Here is a 21373-nt window from a genome sequence, read left to right as displayed (position 1 = left end):
TATCAGAATAAAGGAGTAATGAAGAGTTTCCAACTTCATTCTGTAAAGGAGGATGCCCGTTTGTTTTGATCCCGATAATATCAGCCTGGCACTTAAGGGTTATTCACCTTGACTGATTTCCCGTATAGTCCTTCAAAGTATTTGGCTGCCATGGATATTTAAGATCAAAATATCTGCATTTAGATCAATTGGTGTGGTCAAACACTGGTAATTTGCTTCTGCATTTGGCTATCCAGCTCAGCCCAAAAATTCACTATATTGGAAAATTTCAATTACCAAAGTAACACTTAAGGTATGCAGTGACAAAATTATTAATTTCCAAATATGCAGACAAGACTAGACAGATTTGAAAATGTCAAGAATTTGGAAGCCTAAATATCAGGGAAAATTCAATTTTTCACTTGCTGTTTTGTTTAAATAAAAAAAAACAGCAGTCATCCAAGATATTTAGTAGCTATATGAATTTCAGTTTAAAACTTTTCTAACATTGCTTCAGTTATTGCAGTTACAAAATTGATTAACTCTGTCTCATTTTGACCCCTACGCCCCTCTGAAACCATGTATTATATTATAAAGTTCCCAATTCAAATTTTAGTTCTACTTATGCCCTACAATTGCTGAGATTTTCATTTCTTATTGTGCGAAAATATAGTATAGGTAAATGGGAACAAACAGAAAATTTTTTTGTTTTGTTTTTTTATAATGTATCATCCAATTTTCCTCAACTCCCATACTGTTCGTTATTCAAGGTATCTTGTAAATATAAATTTCAGCTAGATCGCAGTATCATAGTTACAAAATTGATAACTTGTCCCCTCCCTCCCTCCTTATGCTCTTTAACATGTTATGGTCACCCTGCAGGGTAACGGATAATGTAACAACCTTGTAGCTTGCATACCATAAGTTATACAGAGTTTTTTTTAAAAAAAATCTCCAAAAGTCTCTTCGTTATTACACTAAAAAATAAAAAAATATATATAATTATACCAAAGGAACATTATTTGAACGTACTGTTCACAAGTCACAAGTCTTGCACTTCTATCCTGGTTACATACAACTCCAAGAACATTATATATATAAAATGCATTGAAGAAACATGGGCAATTTACTCACTAAAAGTACATATCACCTTCATTAGTATTATTATTACACACACATAACTCAGTTTCTTAAAAAATATTATTAGTTTCCATTTCTAGTTTCTGCTGAAATTAGAGTGTAAATTCATTTGTTTTAATGTCGACTTATATGAGCTTCAAGTCATTTCCAGAAATTACATAGCAGTTAGATTATTAGAACTTTCTATTACACAATAAATCTTTTTTTAGGATATTTATCATTGAAACGTATATCATATATTTGGTAGAAATATTCCTAGGCAGGGAATTCAAAATACTGATAAATAAAATCTGTTAAGATATAGCATATGTTTTTCAAAAGCAAGCATTAATATTATCTACTAGCATACTTGCTACAGATGCTTCCAATTTTTCTACAGCACAATTTTTCTTTCAACTTCAAACAGAATTAAAGAAAAAGGAAATACCTCCTGGTTTGGAGATTTCCCTTCAGCAGAACCTCCAGAGGTACTAGGTTCATCTGCACCAAACTGGAAAAATAGGTAAGGATGAGGGTCATGGGTAGCTGGCAAGCACAATACGTACAGTCACATTACAGGAAAGGAAATTACAATTCTCAAATCCATAACCAGGATGCATAGAGCACCAAGGGAACAAATCCAAGAAATAGTTTGTTTCTTTTCATGATTCAACTAATGTATCAAAATCTGAAATTGTTGCATACACATATTCAGGTAGCACCATTTAACCTGAGCACGTTTGCACACGTACCGATATCATCCACGCCAAAAACCAATGGAAGTTAATGAGACAGCTGCATAAGTCTTCCTACGTGACAATCCTGGAAGGACATCGACCCCCCCCCCCCCCCCGCTCCTCAGGTAATGAAAAAGAGGACACAGACCCAACCCAAGCCATACATTTTAGGTGAAAGTTGTTTTGAAGCAGTTCCCTCTGAAACAAGAACCCCGATTCCCGAGTTTGTCGGTGTGCGGGCAAAACTTGTTGCTGGCATAGGTGTTGTCGTAGAAAACTACCCTGATAAAAGAACGGTACGTGTGCAAGCGCAACTTAGTAATGAACATGCATGAATTATTACAACAGATCTTACAGATCTTAATCTTACAATTAAAAATAATTGAACCTATATGTAATTTACTATTATATAGTTTAAGAACCGTAGTTAACATGTATATTAGTTTTTCTTGTATGTACGCATTGCTTGCATTATAGAATTATTTTCCTGTAGTTTACGGTTATTACAAGCATAAGAAAACAGTTTTTCTTTGTAACGTTTCAGGAGAACACACGCTCCTTTCATCAGACATTTATTTTCATTTTGATTAAAGATACAGTTATAACAATGGTTAGTAATTTTTTAAACAAAAATAATCTGTTATATAATGGATGTTGTCAATGTTACATTGTTGTAATATAGCAACTTAACTGTGAAAAAAGCAGTCTGTTTTATTTTTATTTCAGATTTTTTTTTTTTTTTTTTATGCTTGTAATAACCGTAAACTACAGGAAAATAATTCTATAATGCAAGCAATGCGTACATACAAGAAAAACTATTATTCATCTATTACGGGGAGAGAGGTACGTACATTCCAGCAATGTCAAATCAAGATTCAAACAACACTTCAGAGAATCAGATTTTTGAGAAGATGCAAGTTAAACAATATAGTGCCAAATTTTTTGAAGTGGAAAGTTCGAACTCGTAATACCTACACCAGTGAATTTAAAGGAAAGCTACAAATGTTAATGATAGGACGACTAATCAGGGACTCGTACTCAGAATTGGACAGCCTTTCTCGTAAGACATATGATCTCCACATAACATTATCAAATTCCTTGCATCCACTCATATGGGATAAAGTAAACAGAGCTACACAACAAGTCGTAGAACACTACATCAAGCTTTCAGAAAGGAGACTTGATAGGAAATTCTACCAGCTAATTCAAGAAGAACAAGTTATATACAACAACAATGAAAGAAGGGAAGCAGTTAATGTCACTGGTAAAATAGAAACTAAGAACATTGACAACAGATTATTTATAAATCTTACGGATATTGAGGTACCTGATGAGTATATAGAAATTTTTCAATTCGGAATGAAATTTTCAGTTGGTAGTGCTTATATACACAAGGAAGATTTTGTGATTTCAATAGAGAAAGCACTGAATTTCTTAGATGATGAGGAGGAAAAGAGAAAATTACGAAGTCTCACACATGATGCTCTTGATGAACGGTTAAGTTTTGAATACAACAGAAGAAATAACAGAGGTCCAAAATACACGGAACGGGAGAAAGAGCATATAAGGTTGGGGAAAAAAGTTCATGGTTTCAAGATCTGGTTGAAAGAAAACGACATTTTCTTAATAAAATCGGACAAGGAAAATAAACCTGTCCTTATCCGAATTAAGGACTATAAAGAAAAAATGGAAGAATGTTTCAAAGTAAACAATTTCACAGAAACCTCTCGAAACCCTATAACTAAAATAATAAATGAGGTAAAGAAAGTAATTGAAACCAGTATCACGATACCAAGAGAAATGAAGAAAAAACTCATTGTCAAAAATTCAACCCTGCCGATTGCCTTTGGACTACCAAAAACTCACAAACCGGGAACTCCAATACGACCCATCATTGCAACTTTCACACATCCTGCATACAAACTATCCAAATATTTAGTTGAAAGACTTGCTATAATTAAACAACAAACACCATTCAGTGTTAAAAATGCATTTGAAGTGAAACAGAAACTAAAAAATATTGTTTGGAATAATGAGTATCGTATTGCAAGTTTTGATGTTGAAAATTTATATCCTAGTGTCCCAATAGAAGGTGCCACAGATGCATTACACAGATGGCTTATTGAGATGAAGGTTAACCCAGTAGAATCATGGGAAATGGTTCGATGGTTTACTGTATGTGCAAATTACAATTACTTTGTATTTGATGGCAAAATATATCGGCAAAGTAATGGTCTATCAATGGGAAACCCAGTATCCGGAATCATCTCCAGCATTTTCCTTCATTACATAGAATCTCCAATTGTTAATGCCATAGGTGCGGATATCAAACTCTACATCAGATATGTGGATGATGTGCTAATTATCGCTAAAAATGAGAACACCATCATGGACGTATTTAAATTGTTAAATGAATCACATCGTCGCATAAAATTCACTTGTGAACCCATGAATAACAATGTAATTTCTTTCCTTGATCTGCAAATTAAGACAACTAACTCAACAATTCAAACATCAGTCCATAGGAAAAAATTAGCGGGGGAAAAATACATCCATGCCAAATCAGAACATTCGCGTATAACAATGGATAACATATTTTTTAATTTTTTCCTGAGAGCACAAAGACTATGTTCTAATAATGAGGATATCAAAAATGAAGAAGAAAGGCTCTTTAATATAGCAAAAGAAAATGGTTTTCACACTAACAGAATAAACCAAATCAAAAAACAAGTTGCAAGAAAACTAAAGGAAAAGAGAAATACAGACAAAGATGAAAAATCTGTTGAAAAGAAATTTGTGTGCATTCCATTCCACAAGGGATTCTCACATAAAATTGCAAAAATTTTTAGAAGTTTTAATTTCAAAATTGTTTTTAGATCACCAAGAAGTTTGGAATGTACATTTAATGAATTCAAAATGAGAAACTCTCTACCAGATGTGGAAACCACAGGAATATATAATATAAGTTGTTCATGTTCAAAAGATTATGTGGGACAAACAGCAAGGAAAATGGCAATAAGATGGCACGAACACGATTTGGACATTATAAATCTAAACCCAAGAACAGGTTTGTCAAGTCATATCATCGAAGAGAAGCATTTGATTAAAAAGAGAAGGGTTTTAAAAAGATTAACGGGAAACACAGAGTTGAATGTCTGGGAAGCTTCGTTCATTGCAGAAGAACACTGGAATAAATTAAATAATGAAAATGGTAACATAGATCCAGTATGGAGTTTTCTTTTTCACAAATGGAGTAAGCCACCATCTTTAAAATTTAATGTAACAGAAAACATCAAGAGACTTTGTGAAATCAATGATGAATTTGAATTACCTGATGATATTTTGGATTCATAATTTAAAAAAAAAAAAAAAAAAAAAAATCTGAAATAAAAATAAAACAGACTGCTTTTTTCACAGTTAAGTTGCTATATTACAACAATGTAACATTGACAACATCCATTATATAACAGATTATTTTTGTTTAAAAAATTACTAACCATTGTTATAACTGTATCTTTAATCAAAATGAAAATAAATGTCTGATGAAAGGAGCGTGTGTTCTCCTGAAACGTTACAAAGAAAAACTGTTTTCTTATGCTTGTAATAACCGTAAACTACAGGAAAATAACATGTATATTGACATTCAGCTTTTATTCTCCACACTGCTCCACTCAGCCCCAAAAAATATACACATGCACTTCAAATTCTAAACTATTCTTGTAACTTCTTCGCAGTTACCACCAAATTTATATTAAAAATTCAGTCACCGGCATAATGACTGGAAACTGTACTTAAATGTGATAATTCTGTCTTCTTTTGCAATTCAAATTAATCAAAATGCCTCTGTTTTGCATTTTACACACTTCATCAGTGACATGAACTTGCAACACTACTACCTAATCTGCCCCAGACTTGATAATAACAAACCAAATTGCAAAATATCAAAGTAGCTTATGAAGTAAATCCGCATGCATCCTCATTTAGAGATGGTGATCAAGATAATAGAAACATCTTACCAACCTTGCTTAATACAGCATGGGACCATCTTTAGCCCATTATACAGCCACGAGTCATCGTGGAACGGAAGCATATAACTCATGAATTGTTTCCAGAGGAATTTTGTACCATTCGTCATGCAGTAGTGAAGTACTCGGTTCCGTCAGCGATGATGGGTGAAGATATCTGCACCGGACTTGCTGCTCTAAAACGGACCACTGATGTTCTATCATGTTCAGGTCGGGAGACTGGACAGGCCAGGGGAGGTGTTGAAGTTCATCCGTATGTTCGTCAAACCATGCCTGAACAGAGCCAGCAGTGTGAATTGGGGCACTGTCATCTTGGAAGGCAATGTCCTTGTTAGGGAACAACATCTGTACCATGGGATGCACTTGGTCACTTAAAATGTTCACATATCCTTGGCCGTACATTATCCATTGAGAGTAATAATAGGACTACCGAAATACCATGAAATTGCAGCCTACACCATCACAGAGGCACCTCCATGTTTAACGGTAGGACAGAGGAAGTCAGCCGCATAGGCTCCTTTGGATGTCCGCCATACATAAAAGTGAACTGATGTGGGAAACAAGGTGAAGGATGACTCATTGGATCAAATTACTCTCTCCCAATCATCGTTAATCCATGTTGCATGGTCCCGACACCATTCGAGTCATGCTAACACATTTTTGGTGGTGATCAGAGGTTTGACGATTGCCACCTGGCTGTGGATGTTCAGGTTGTGCAGCTCGCATCAGACTCTGATTGTAGAAACAGGTTATTCAAGATTCTGATTGACTTCGGACGTCACTTGTTTTGCATTAGCTTGACGGTTCCTTGAGACAGTTCTCTTCAATGTTCTGCAGTCCCGAACACAAGAGGATGGGTTTCCGTTCACTATTACACTTCGCTGATGATGTCTTGCCACGAGTTGTGTATGCTGTCATCACCTTGGACACTGTTGCTCTTGATACACATAACCCACTGGCCAACTTCGTTACACTTGCACCAACTCACTCCTACAATCTGCCTACAAATACAATACCAAATGACAGTCGCAGCACACAAATCAGTGTTGCCACCTCACATATATGCCACGTTGCTGACCACAGGTGTATCCATTATTTTGATCACCATCTGTAGATTATCAGGATGGCCCATTCATTCATATTATTTTAATACATGCATGAGTATGATTATTAGATCATCTTCGGCCCATAAAATTTTTAACAGATTTTGAGTCAATTATCTTGATATTGCACCAAAAGATTTTGTTGTCAACATTTCCAGTCCTAGGAAACTTCAAATTAATTTTACAAAATTTTTTAGAACACTAAATTATACTAAATGAGAAGTAGTATTTCTTTTCAGGTACAGAATGAACACACAATGGGACAAACGCAGATTAAATCTATGAGAACAAATTTACCTGACTTACTATCATTCCATCTTTATAAGGTAAAAAGACAATTTCCTTCAGCTTTTGCAACTCCTCAATATATGCAAATATTAGCATTTTGAAATTTTCTGCAGAAAAATTTTCATGATTTTCCTGAAGACGTGTTTCGTGCAAATCTCAGTGGTTGAGTTTGTTTTAATCCCATTTTATGCAGAGATAGCCTAATCAGGACTGGGCCTCCAGTTTAAAGTGGAATCCGAACCAATATATGGCGTCACCAGGTATCAAACCTGGGGCCCGTTGATTATAAGGCAATGACATTACCACCATGCTATCAGGAAGGCCTGCGAGTCTCAGTGGAACTGAATAAGTTTTATACTGTCAAATTGTGTGTGTACTATCCAATTCGTAAACTTTTGAAACTCAGGACAATCTGAGTGAGAGTAGGCAAAGTTGTAAGCAATTAAAACCCATCCCCATGTAACAAAAACATGGTACACAAACATTTTGCATGAACGAGGATTACATTTTCCAGTCAGTAACATAAGATGCACTTTAATTAAGTAAAATATTGTAAATCTGAAGGTACGGTAGAATGCTCTCAGGGAAGCTGACAACACTAACTTTTGAATATTACGTAGCACTCAACACCCTCCATCATGAAACAAGAGAAAATGCTTGCACAGTTAAAATGTAAAATACAGGGTCCAACAAAATTAATGAAGCAATTAAACCTTTTGAAATTACCATCATTATGTTCTTAATTATTTTATGAATCTAATGTTGTTTAGAGTAAAACATCAGGGTACATAAAATAATTAAAGACATAATCAAACTGTATGACATTTGTTGCCTTATCATTTTATATTTTCATGAATAGTGTCTCAGATTGCAACTTAAATGTTTGTAAAAATTTTGTCATCAAAATGTTATTCATCAAGACCTGCGTAAATTCCACATCATGTAATGATGGCACTATGTAGTGCTTTTGAGCCACTTTTGGCTATATTGAGATGAAACTGATGAACTAACTAACTAACTCCCTAACCCTCTTAAACCCGAAGGTTCATGGCTGCAGCAACACAGGCCTTCCATCTTTCCCTATCTTGAGCAAGTTCTATATACTCTTGAAACTGATGAAGGAACATTAACAAAGAACCTAGCCATGCTGGGAGTTAAACCTGGGAACTTTGGTGGCACGATCAAAGCACTTATCACACTCAGCCATCAAGCCAGTTAGCAGTGCTAAAAAATATTGAAGGGTAAAAAAAATAAATGCAGACATGATGTGGAATTTGTGCATTTTGATGAACATGTTAAAAGCACTTGTAAGATATTGTAATTCTATATGTTCAAGTATTAAAATAGAGTAATAAAATAAGAGATAAAAATGGCACTAGCTATTAAAAGCAGGATTAAATTCCATCACATCACACTGTTAGCTGACATCTTCAGTCAGACAAATCTGAAAGTGGAAAGAGGCTATTAAAATTTGCATGATATCAACAAGCAATCATACTTAATTGTGTACCAAGCCAAGATCCTTTCACTAAAATAGGGTTTGTTTCTTCCCACTTCAAAACTCACATTTTCACCTTTGAGTCCATCAACTGCTTCCAGTCCTTGCTGCTTTATGTGTTCCAAAATGTCTTGGATTAACACTGTGAGTCCTCCAAAAATAGGCCGCAGCAACGTGTACATATGCTTCAGGTCTTCCTTCTTCTCTTGCTGCACCATAGTTTTACATTCTTGATGAAGAACTGTTTTGTAGTCAGCTACCATGTGCTGCTCACATCTAGCTTTCACCTTACCGAAAGAACTGAAAATAGAATATAAAAGAAGTGTCAAACATGAACTGCCATGGACATTTTAATTCTTTGCAATTACCTGTTTTACTACATTTGTTGCTAATTTATAGAGGCATGAATATTTCATTTTTGACAAACACGAAATGTGAAATAATACACTATAACATTCATTTTCCATGTTTTTGTAAGGTGTGAGGTGCATTTTCCTACCATATATTGTCACGAAATCATGCGAAATGAACTGCAAAGTGTGAAAAAAAAAAAAAACTCTTAAGCACGTGAGTTATGCAATTTACGGAAAATTGATAAATTCTGATGTAAATATTTGAGATGAAAAAATGGACTCCTTCACACAGGAATACACTTAATACTCTGGTAACTACATACAATGTACTATTAGAAGGGAAATCTTTACTTTTGTGTAAGTGTAGTTTTTAAAATCAAATATAGGGTTGTTTTCACCATTTTAACACCGAAATGTAATTTTAAATACCATTTTGATACCGAAATATGATGTTTTTGTACAGGAATCTTGCTATTTTATTCACCATAAATATGTGGCTCAACTAATTTGTAATAAAATAAAATTTCTAACCTCCGACATAAATATATTAACAATATAACGGATGTCAGATTCCAACGTATCCAAAAATTTTAATTCAATTCAATTAAACAGTATATACGAGGACCGACAATTAAGTAATGAGAATGATTTTATATTGTCCCACATGTGCATTCTATCTCTGAAGTAACGCGTTCCTGATGTAGTGTGGTCCATAATCCACAACCTGGCAACACCTCATGAACTTGCGATAGGCATGCTGGGAATTATGCCGCCATGTCGTGACGGAGGTGCAAGGGTGTCCTCACGTAATAGCTATGGAGCAGCGAGTGAACATCAAGTTTCATGAAGGACATTCTGAAAACTGCTTGCTGGAATAAACATTTCTTGAATTCTATTGTTGTGGAGGACAAAACAGAGCATTCTACTACGGTCCTTGTACGAACTATCAAATCGCTGAATGGAAGTCACTAAATTTATCAAGAGGCAAGTAAATGCAGCTCAAAAAGCCAAGGGTGAAGACAATGTTGTGTTGCAAAGACATTATTCATCATGAAATTGTTCCAGAGGGTGAAAGTGTAATTGGTTGTTACTATCGTAGTGCTCGGATTGATTATGGAAGAGAACTGACCGTATCACACCTCAGTATCCTGAACCAGGCAGTTGGTTCCTGCTCCACGATAATGCACGGTCCCACAGAGCAGTGGTTGTCTATACATTCCTAGTCCAAAAACAAGTGAATGTGTTGAATCATCATTTTTACTCCCCAGATTTATCCCCCTGTGATTATTTTCCGTTCCCGAAAGTGAAGCTGCTGCTGAAATTACGCACTTTTGATGAGCACAGGACCAGTCAACAGGTTGTGACGTCCAATCTTCAAGTCATACCACATGAAGACTTGCAGATGTCGTATCGATCATTGGCCAACCGTGCCAATTGCTGTATTGATGCAGGAGGGATTTACTTTTAGTAATAAACAAGCAATGTTCAATTATTTTGTTTCCTTTTCACAATATAAAATCATTCTCATTACTTTATTGTCTGACCTCGTATAAAGGGTCTACCAATTTGAACGTCAGAACTTTGAAAGAGTGTTGTGGCAACACTGACTGAAATGACTAGATTGGACTGTGACATCTGTGTGCAGTAGTCTGTGGCAAGTTATCATGGAGAGATACACAATGCAACAACGCATAGAAATTATTTGAATTTATTATCAAAATTTGTGTTCAATTCGACAGACATTTCGTGCATTGAGAGGAATTTATGGTCAACACAATTGACCAACAGAATGCCAAGATTACTGCTTCGTAGAGAAATTTGAACGAACAGGTTCAGTAGCAAACGAGCCAACATCTGTCCATCGCCAAGTCGGTCGTCCAGCTGAGAATATCGCTTCGGAAAGCCAGAGCGTGGTGGACGATCCAAACTTGTCTGTTTGACGGCGTTCGTAACAACTCGGCCTTTCACAGATGACAACATGGCAAATTTTGCATCGCGATCTTCACCTAAAAGCTTATAAAGTGCAACTGACTCAAGAACTTAAGTCTAACAATCATCATCTGCGTTGGGAGTTCGCTAATTGGGCTCTACAGCAGTTGGATGCCGATCCAGATTTTGGCCAGAAAATCATCTTTTCCGATGAAGCACATTTTTTTCTTCATGGCTACGTTAACAAACTAAACTAGGATTTGAGCAGATGAAAATCCGCAAGTGATTCTGGACGTACCCCTTCATCCTGAGAAAGTGACTATGTGGTGTGGTTTTTGGGCCAATGGCATGATGGGGCCTTATTTTTTTGAGGACCAACATGGAAATCACGTGACTGTCAATGGGGAGGAATATAGGAATATGGTGGTGCAGTTTTTGTGGCCTAAACTGGCAAATCTTGACATCAACAATGTGTTTTCCAACAGGACAGTGCAACTTGCCACACAGCTCGCCAAACAATGGAAATATTGCAGGAAAAGTTCCCTGGACGAGATGTCAAATCTAAGGTCTATGAGACTAAGCCACGCACAGTTTGTGACCTGAAATGGAACATCGAATGAACCATTGAGGCTATACCACTCAATATGTGTGCAGACGTGCTGGAAAATTGGACATTCAGAATTCTTTCCACACACCAAAGCAGAGGAGGAAATTTGAACGACATAATGTTCAAAACTTAATGCCATTGTTTGCTCTTCAAAATAAAAAAAATGTGTGTCATTATCACTTGTGGTTTTCATTCTATCTAATTTTAAAGTTCTGACGTTCAAATTGGTAGATCCTTTATATTTAAAATATTTAACTTTAGGGGCAGAGTTCAGATTTATCATTTCACATACTCAGACTCGAAATACATATACAAACACAAGTCAAAAATGATAATCTATGAAAATCTGTTAATTGCAAAAGAATTTGAAACTAAAATTTACCTAATCAACTTCAAGATATCTTATCTTGCAATAATCTTCTGTCTGTCAGATAGATTGTTCTGCAAAGCACACTAGCAAAGTAAACAAATTGAGAGAATTCTGTTTTATTTTCCACACAGCTTTCTTTTCCTTCCTCGATCAAAATAAAAGCTAAACTGCGAAAAACCTTGCTTCAGGGCATTTACCTAGTCTTACCATAAATACTGTCCCAAAGTTGTAAATAAATAGACACAAAAAGGTGAGAGATATTGTAATATCAGAATAACATGAGGTGCATGGATGTATTATGAACCACAATCACAAATAATTATTCGAAATGGGCACCTTTAGCACTGACACACTTCTGAAGTCTTCGTGGCCACGCATCAATTGAATTACGCAACACATCGACTGGAAAATGAACAACTGCCTTCAGAAGAGACTGACCGCTTTAAACTTTCAATATTGAGATGCCTGTTCTTCCAAGCCATCTCCTGAAGCTTGGCCCACAATTTGTAGTCCAAAGAGTATAGGTCCAGACTTGCAGAAGGCCAATCTGAAGTGGAAATGAAGTCTGGAACATTTGCTATGAGGGCACGATCCATTTCTGTGAAAAAGGGGTAAAAACATCAGCCAAAGTGTACCAGCAGACAGTGCTTGAGAAACGATGCAAGAATCTTGCCGACACCATCTTCCATGGAGAGAACTGGAGCTTCCAGCAGGACTCAGCCCCAGCACACAAGGCACGCACCACCCAGCAGTGGTTGGAGGCAAATGTTCCTGACTTCATTTCCACATCAGATTGGCCCTCTGCCAGTCCAGACTTAAATCCTTTGGACTACAAATTGTGGTCCAAGCTTCAGGAGATGGCTTGCAAGAAGAGACATCCCAATATTGACAGTTTAAAGCGGTCTCTTTAGAAGGCAGCTGCGGAGTATCCACTTGATGTGTTGCGTAATTCCATTGATGAGTGGCCACGAAGACTTCAGAAGTGTGTCAGTGCTAAAGGTGCCCATTTCGAATAATTATTTGTGATTTTGGTTCATAATGCATCCATGCACCTCATGTTATTCTGATATTACAATATCTCTCACCATTTTGTGTCTATTTACTTACAACTTTGGGACAGTATTTATGGTAAGACTAGGTATAAATATGTATAAATTCAATAGGTTTTAGATTAATATAAGTTACAATTTTTCACATCTATGGAGAAAAATTCCTGCAGAATTCACCCATAATTCCCGGAGCCAATAATTCATGCATAATTCCCGGTGAGTAGCCACCCTGCTTAAGTACATAGGTATGGCAAGTAATAAACATCATCCTAAGTCATCTGGTGAAGGTCTTGGCAGACAACACCACAACAAGGCACTTTATTTATTTTATTATAAACTGAGCATGTTAACTGAGTAGAGGACCACGATTTTACCAAGTAGGGTGTACTCACACCCCAGTAGTGCAATTTATTTTGTTGTTACTTTAGCAAGTATTTTTCATCAGGAATGGGCTTCTTTGATGTTTATTATTTATTACTATGAAGCATATCTAAAAAGAAAGTAACTGTACTCGATGAGTTCTCTGGTAGAAATTTGAGGTTAATTACAATTTCTATTAGACCTGGGAAAAGAACTTCTGACTCCTCACATTCAAAGGAGAATAGCAGACAGCAAAAATTCATAGATAGTTGTTGGAAGAGATGAAAATATTTGTTGGATTAAGGCAGAACCCTGAGGAAGCAAGAACTAAAACACGAAATACATGTTCCTGTTGGATCAAACCAAGGGCGATGTGTACAGTGTCCCTCACTCAAGAGACAGAAAGGTTCGCTCAAAGTGTGACGTATGTAGCAGTTTTATTTGTCAAGATTATATGTATGCAAGAAGATTGTTATGTACAGACTCTTCAAAATGATAAACACAGGAAATGTCATTGTACGTTTTTCTACTTAAATACTTAATAGGCATTGTGAGAATATTAAAATCTTTTGTATTTGAGAAAATATCATGATACTGTATTTAAGATAAAATCTACATTCCATTGTATTTGTGAGATCAAAATAGCATTATATTACATTATTTTGTGTATGGAAGCCTATGCAATAAAAGTCAGATTTGAACATTTCAAAAATGAATTAATTACTTTTCTTAATTACTCCAAACCATCAGTGAGGGTTGCTCCCAGCCAGCTGCGAAAAGGACATTGAGAAGAGAACTACGCAAGATGACATATGGAGCTGAGTACCCCAAAAGGGACTCCTTCTACGGTGCGCAGTGTATTTTGCACTGCTAATTCAGTTGAAACTTTTCTTAGTTATAAGGAGATGGCATTAGTATTCATGTGTAAAGGGTTGTCAAATAACAATGAGAAGTTGCAGTATACCTGATATGGACATTATCAACTTACGCAGAGATGCAAGATGATGCCAGAGGTTGGCTTGCTAGCTGAGTGGTAGGGCATGGACAAAAAATGCAACAAACCCAAGTTCAACCCCCAATTGAGTCACAAATTTTCAAAGCTGACCCTAAGTGGATGCGGGGCCTGAGGCATACAATATATGTGGGTCCTACAACCAGAGGTCTAAAATAAATTAGATTTTAGTTCCTTAATGTGAAGAGATTTTCTTAAAAAAACACTGATTTAAATCACTTTAAGGAAATAATTTGTAGAATAATGTATGTATATACGGAATTTGTAGATGAAAGGAAAAGGAAGGAAACAAAAATATATATACTGATGGGAAAAAATATCAATTTTCAAATTCACAGTTTATATCTCCCATGAAATAGTCAATAGTGTCCACGTTCAGTGATTAAATAAATTTAATACCATTCAAATTCTGTGCTAAATATGTGCCAATCTACATCTAATTGGTCCACCATCAGTTGGATTATGACAACATCCTTGATGAACATTAACATTTTTCTCAGAATACTGATGGTTAATAATGTAGTTTCTGACAAACACAAAGTTGATACCTTACCTACAGTTAAGAAACTTCTGACTTCTCAGATTCTCTTCATCTAATTTTTGAATTACTCTTTCCATATACTGTGACACATCACACTCTTGCAACAGCTTACTGGCTTCCAATTTATAATACTCCCCACTTGCTTGCAAAAATGGTGTTTCAAAGATGGTCTCATACAACTGAAATTAGACATAAAAGTGTGTTTAGTATTTATAGTTAGTAAAGTTAATATGCTGACAATCTAAATCACATAAAATTCACAACATAATAACAAGTAATCACAATGGTCTTTTAATGCAAAAAACATCTGGGATCTGGTGAATATGCAAACAATGAATACATCCAAAAGAAAAAGCTGAAGATTATGCTAGCATAAAATTCACTAATCCAAATATATTAGTCCAACAGTAAGTGAAAAGTAGGTTCAAATTTAACTTCTGGTACCACCTAATTCCTGTCACCATCTGAGCATCCTGTAATATACAAAAAGTCAACCAAACAAAGCTATGCTTTAATTAGAACTTTAAAATGCTTTTGTTTATTTCACTTTTTTGCACCACAATTGCCAAAATGTATTTCTTTAATAACGACAGCTATAATATTCTGATTTTTGTAAACTGAATTCTGATATCTATAAATGTTTTCTTTATTACTGTGCCTGGTATGCTGACACGACAGATACAATGTTAAAGCTTAGTAAATTGAAAGAAAGTTCAAGGATAACATGCATGTATTAAGTAGGTCAACGAACCAAGTGAAAATTTATCGGCAGAATATTGGTTATCAGTAATAACAGTCCATCTGTAATAACCGTTGTGTCATTTCAGGTAACTTGTTCATTTGCAACATTGGCGTTCTTAATGATTGTACTGAGAAAGATTTTATGTGTTGAAATGCTACCCACAAAATTAATTGTGAATTGTTCCTGCTGTTATGTTTTAGGTGATAATGTCATGTAACTGTGTTAATACAAGTTACTATGTATACTGTGAGAGTGGTGCTGATCACACCACCTCCACACTGGGTAGGGATCTACCTTCACAGAATCTTACATTACCTTTTACCTTAAATAGTTTTTGAGAGCCAAGGCATGGTAAGCAACTCTTCACTGAGGACATGTTCAGCACATTGAGTCTCATTGCCCATTTACCTGGCTTTTAAAAACAGGCAGTCAAATCTCTGACTGCTCTCCTCAAAAGCAAGAAAATTGACCATTATAGGCTATGTGGAAATGATTATTGTATCACTAAGCATTGTGGGAAGTTAAATTAAAGCAGCTTAGACTGTACCTCTCACCAATGGCGGCTGGTGGTCCGAGTCTATGGGTGTGCACCTCAGACTCGAATCCAAAAGTGTTGTCACCCCACCCAATCATTCCCACCTGTTTCTACTAATTGCATTGTCAATCCAAGTTATCTAACCTTTCACTGATAATGAGATGACAGCAGAGTTGAATTTCATGAAAATTTATAAAAATAAAGTTTAATTGAAATTTGAAATATCCCAGTGATTTATTCACTCAATCACAGGAGGTGATATGTTATTTGATCTCTTTCATGACCTGTAGAAAATTCAGCATTCGATGACCTGACAAAATCACTCACAAGGCTATACCGATAAACTGCTATGGTTTGTAAGGGATAATATTCCTAGCATTTTCTGTAATTACAGTCAACTCTCGATTCTAAGACCCCGGATTTAACGACCCTCTCGAAGTAACAACCCTTTTCCCGGGACCCGCAAAAAAAAAAAAAAAAAAAAAGTTGAAAAATTCAAGGAAATCGGCCGAAAAATACGTTTCTTGCACTCATTTTATTCGCTGTGTTGCAATTCCCTCCACGAGCGCTCTGCGGGTCGCAAGTGGGCCTCATCTAAAAATAGACACCACCACACCATGCTTGAGTGATATCCAATAGCACTTGACCTCTGTCATCCCCTCCCCCAAGCTCAGCGACGGTCACTACTTACGCGCCAGGGTTGTTTTGCCGTTGTGATTTCGCTTGCTCTTGGATACGCTACCCTCTCTTTGTGCTTGTGCTATTACGTCTTGGATTTGTGCATTGTGTTTTGGATTACGATTTTGGATTTCTCTTGGTTTTGATTACGGCTATTTTGACGACTTACGCTTTTTTATATTTCGATTTGTTTGTATTTTTGGATTTGATTTTGTGAACGATTTTTGACGACCCACGCTATTTATTACGGATTTGTGGTTTCGGCAAAATGAGTGGAAAGAGGACATTCTTGACGCTTATCAAGAAGTACAAGATCATCCAGGAAGTGGACGAAAAGAAAATCACAAAGACAGAGATTGTGCGGCGGCATGGTATTCCGAAGTCGACGCTTTTCACGATTCTCAAAATGAGAGATGAAATCGTGAACGCAGTGCAGAAGGAAGGTCACAATGTTAAATCGAAAAATTTGAAAGGCGCATGCAAACCTGGAAAAGGCTATGCTGGAGTGGTTTGGCCAGCATAGAGCTCAAAATGTACCTATTAACCTTTTGCCGCCCAAGCGTTTCGAACGAGATACCCAAATGTAACCCTCACTGTCCCAAACGTCTCGATTGAGACGCTGTGTCAAGGTCGTAGTTTTTACGTTATAACTTTTCTATTTTTGGCTAGAATTTCGATTTTATTTTTTTATATTGTTTCTAACATGTATTTAACAGAAATGTTTTTTTGCATTTTTTTTGTCTTCAGGAAAATGGAGGGGAAAAGGCAGGAAAAGGTACTTCTCTTTTGCGGCTCTTTTCAACGTCAAATTTTTGCCGATAAAGGAAGACCGGCTTTGTTGTTCTAAAGCAATGCTTTTCACTCCCGTCTGTTAACTGCATTCGAAGGAAACTTGTTTATCAGTATCCGGTGTCAAAATGAAAGTTTTCCATGAGGGTGCATGCAGGGGGTGCGGGGTGGGGGGGGGGAAGACTGGTTGTTGAATCTGCGTTGTGAGAATGGAATTTCGGAGCACGCTGAAGGAAACCTTTTTTTTTTAGCACAAGTGTCCACAAGTTGCGACAGGGGTTACCCTGCATTGTCTAAAAATAGAATTTCAAGCAGCTGCAAGAATCGCTGCTCATTTTAAACTGCGTTCTAGCTTTTCGTCCGTGAATGTTGTGCGTAGGTGTCATTTTATGCCCAAATGCGAGGACATTTTTTGGGTGAAGTGACAATTTTTTAAAATAATTTTTGGGGGTTTTCTTCCTTGCCCCTCCATATATACGCCAAATTTGCATAAATTTTGCATTTTGTGCATTTTGACCTTTTTTCGGGGGGCAGGGGGAAACACCATTTTTTTTAAAGAAAAGTATTTTTGAGGGGATTTCCCCCCTTTCCCCCTTCATATGTATGCCAAATGTGCATAAATTATATATCGTCTGAATCTGTGATTCATTCTGCGTACAACAGTATATCGTTCATATCTCCAGGGCAAATAGTCTCTGAGCTAAAGTCATTTCAAGGTACCGCTGCATTTTGAAGCTTGAATCAGTGGCGTGCCGACCATTCCTTTTGGGGGTACAACTCAAGTTACATTGGTCATATGATAATAATGCAAATATTTTTGTGTTTCTTACATGTCAGCAATCATTTCCATGTGCATGTCGACACTGTCATGTACTTTTTTCTTGGGGGGAGGGTTGGGGAACCAAATTTTTTTTTTTCCGAAATTTTGGAATTTTGAGAGTTAGCCCCCTCCCCCCCGCCACATATATGTCGAATTTGCATAAATTTCATATAGTATGAATCTCTGGTTCATTCCGCGTACAACGGTATATCACTCATCTCTCTAGGGCAATTAGTCTCCGATCTACACTCATTTAATTGAAACTCTGCATTTTGATCAAAATCCGCTCAGTACCGAGAGGCTTACATGTGAAAATGGCCTTGGGTGCCAAAAGGTTAATGGACCAATGATGCTCAGAAGGCCGACGACTTTGCCCTGAAATTGGGGCAACTATAAATGTTCAAGTGGGTGGCTGGAGCGTTTCAAAGTGCATCACGGAATATCCAGCCACAAAGTCATCGGCGAAAGTGCATCGGTTGATCTGAAATCGATGAGTGAGTGGCTGCCTTTGGTACAAAACATCCTCAACCGCTATCAGCCTCAAGATGTGTACAACGTTGACGAGCTGGGGATATTCTACAATCTGTGCCAGATCGCACTCTTGCCGTGAAAGGGGATAAGTGCAAGGGTGCGAAGAGGAGTAAAGAGCGTCTCACCGTCCTTCTGTGCTGCAACATGGACGGCAGCGATAAAATGAAGCCCCTCGTGATCGGAAAGTTCAAGAAACCCCAAGGTTTCAAGGGCAACATCCTGCCTTGTGATTATGACTTTAATAAGAAGGCATGGATGACCTTGGGGTTTTTTACGAGGTGGCTTCGAGGTTTTGACTCGAGGATGGGTGCGGCAAACAGGAAAGTCGTGCTCTTCGTCGACAATTGCCCTGCACATCCTTCTCTCAACAATCTCCGGAACATCGAACCAAAGAACACCACCAGCGTGCTTCAGCCTCTGGACCAGGGGATAATCCAACCAGTGAAGGTGAAGTACCATGAGATGCTTGTGCGGGGTATGGTGTGGAAACTTGACATGGGCCAGGAAGTCAAGAAGTGGGACGTGTTCAGGGCCATAGGAGGAATCGTCGCCAGTTGGATGACTGTGAGGCCTGAAGTTATTACAAACTGTTTCCGACATGCCCACTTTGTCCCATGAGTCGACAAAGAACCTGCCGTCGGTGAGCCTTCCGCTGCCGCCAAAGACTCAGACAGCCTGCTGCCAGTGGATGCGGAGCCCCAGCCCGCCCAATCGACAGCGCCTGCATCTGTCCCCCCGACTTTCGTCCGTGCAACGAAGAAACTTGGCAGAGTTTGGCCCCAGGCTGCACGTACGAGCAGTACATAACAGCGGACAATGACATTGCTGTCTGGGGCACCCTCGATGATGCGGATATAGTCAGAGGGCAGCAGGAATCTAGCAATGAAGAGGGGGAGGAAGAAATTGAAGAGCCTGAAGATGTCCCCAGCATCAAAGACATTCTCAAAGCGGGGGATGTGTATGAACGCATACTGAAAAACAGGGGCGCCAGTGAAGAGATGTGGTCTCACTTTTACAAAGTGAAAGACTTTGCAGAACAGTCTAAGAAGAAACAGACATCGATAATGGACTTCTTCAGAAAGTAGTGGGGAGGGGGAAGCAGTGTGTGTGGGGGGGGGGGGGGGCAGTGAATTTGATCAAGGACAAACTGACAATTGATGAAAATAAGCCTGAATATTGCCAATGGTGAGTAGACTTACTGGTGTTTTGTGTTTATAAAATTATGTGTTTTTGTCTGTTTAATTTTCTAGCAATATTTTACATGGTTAACATATATGTACATATAAGGAGGTAGAATTATGCATCTATGGCCTCCATTAAAGGTGTCATCCCACCATTCGCTTGGACTGACTTGTTTAATGACAATTGATAAAAATAAGCCTGAATATTGCCAATGACGAGTAGACTTATTGATGTTCTATGTTTATAAAATTATGTGTTTTTTGTCCGTTTCACTATCTAGCAATATTTAATTATTGTTTTGCTAATGCGACTTTTGACATGGTAAAAATATATACGAGGTGCATCCAGAAAGTAAGTTTCCCTATTTTTTTTAAAAAAAACCAACACAGTTTCAGGAAACCATTTATTGGCAACAGGTACAGCAAAGGTTCAGCTATTTTTCAACATAGTAACCACCAAAATTCAGACATTTGTATCGTGGTATCAACTTTTGGATCCCACTGTCGTAGAACTCTGCTGCCTGTGAATGGAACCAGCGTGTGACAGACATCTTCAGCTCTTCGTCGTTGCCAAAATGCTCACCGGAGGACAGGAATTTCTTGAGGTGCAAGAAAACGTGAAAATCGCTGGGAGCCAGATCAGGACTGTAAGGTAGATGATCAAACAACTCCCAGCCAAATTCCGCCAAAACCGCAGCTGTGCGCCGAGCCCTAAGTTGTAGGAGCGTTGTCATGGAGGAGCACAACACCTGCAGTAAGCATGCCACGCCTCTTGTTTTGAATGGCACATCGCAATTTCCTTAGTGTTTCACAGTAATGGTCAGCGTTCACCGTTTCACCTCTGGGGAGAAGTCAATGAGCAAAATGCCCTTCCTGTCCCAAAACACGGTGCACATCAATTTCTGTACCGACAGCGTCTGTTTGAATTTCTTCTTGACCGGAGATCCACTATGCCGCCAATGCATTGACTGCTGCTTGGTTTCTGGGGTGAAGTGCGAAATTCACGTCTCATCGCCCATGACGATCCTGTCGAGGAAATCATCGCAGTCATCATGGTACCGTTGCAGGAATGTCAGTGCTGCTCCTGAACGTTTCATTTTGTGTTCGGGTGTCAGGTTTTTCGGCAC

The 21373-nt window shown here is 37.6% G+C and overlaps 1 protein-coding gene across 3 annotated transcripts in view; it reads right to left on the bottom strand.

Annotated features, from left to right (window-relative positions):
* Nucleotides 1-21373, bottom strand: part of Cul2 (cullin 2) — a 164297-nt gene that overhangs the window by 60972 nt on the left and 81952 nt on the right. For 2 of the 3 annotated variants that reach the window (XM_083135158.1, XM_083135159.1), the window contains exons 6-8: nucleotides 14983-15149; nucleotides 8818-9049; nucleotides 1547-1609 (exon numbers count right to left, since the gene is read on the bottom strand). In XM_083135158.1, the coding sequence (XP_082991284.1) occupies nucleotides 1547-1609; nucleotides 8818-9049; nucleotides 14983-15149 (462 nt within the window). The remainder of the gene's footprint in view (nucleotides 1-1546; nucleotides 1610-8817; nucleotides 9050-14982; nucleotides 15150-21373) is intronic. The other variant, XM_083135160.1, reaches the window with a different exon arrangement.

This window comes from Lepisma saccharinum, chromosome 14 (genome assembly GCF_977018435.1).
Source record: "Lepisma saccharinum chromosome 14, izLepSacc3.1, whole genome shotgun sequence".
In the NCBI taxonomy this organism is placed as follows: Eukaryota; Metazoa; Arthropoda; class Insecta; order Zygentoma; family Lepismatidae; genus Lepisma; species Lepisma saccharinum.
This window is presented reverse-complemented; position numbering and strand designations above follow the sequence as displayed.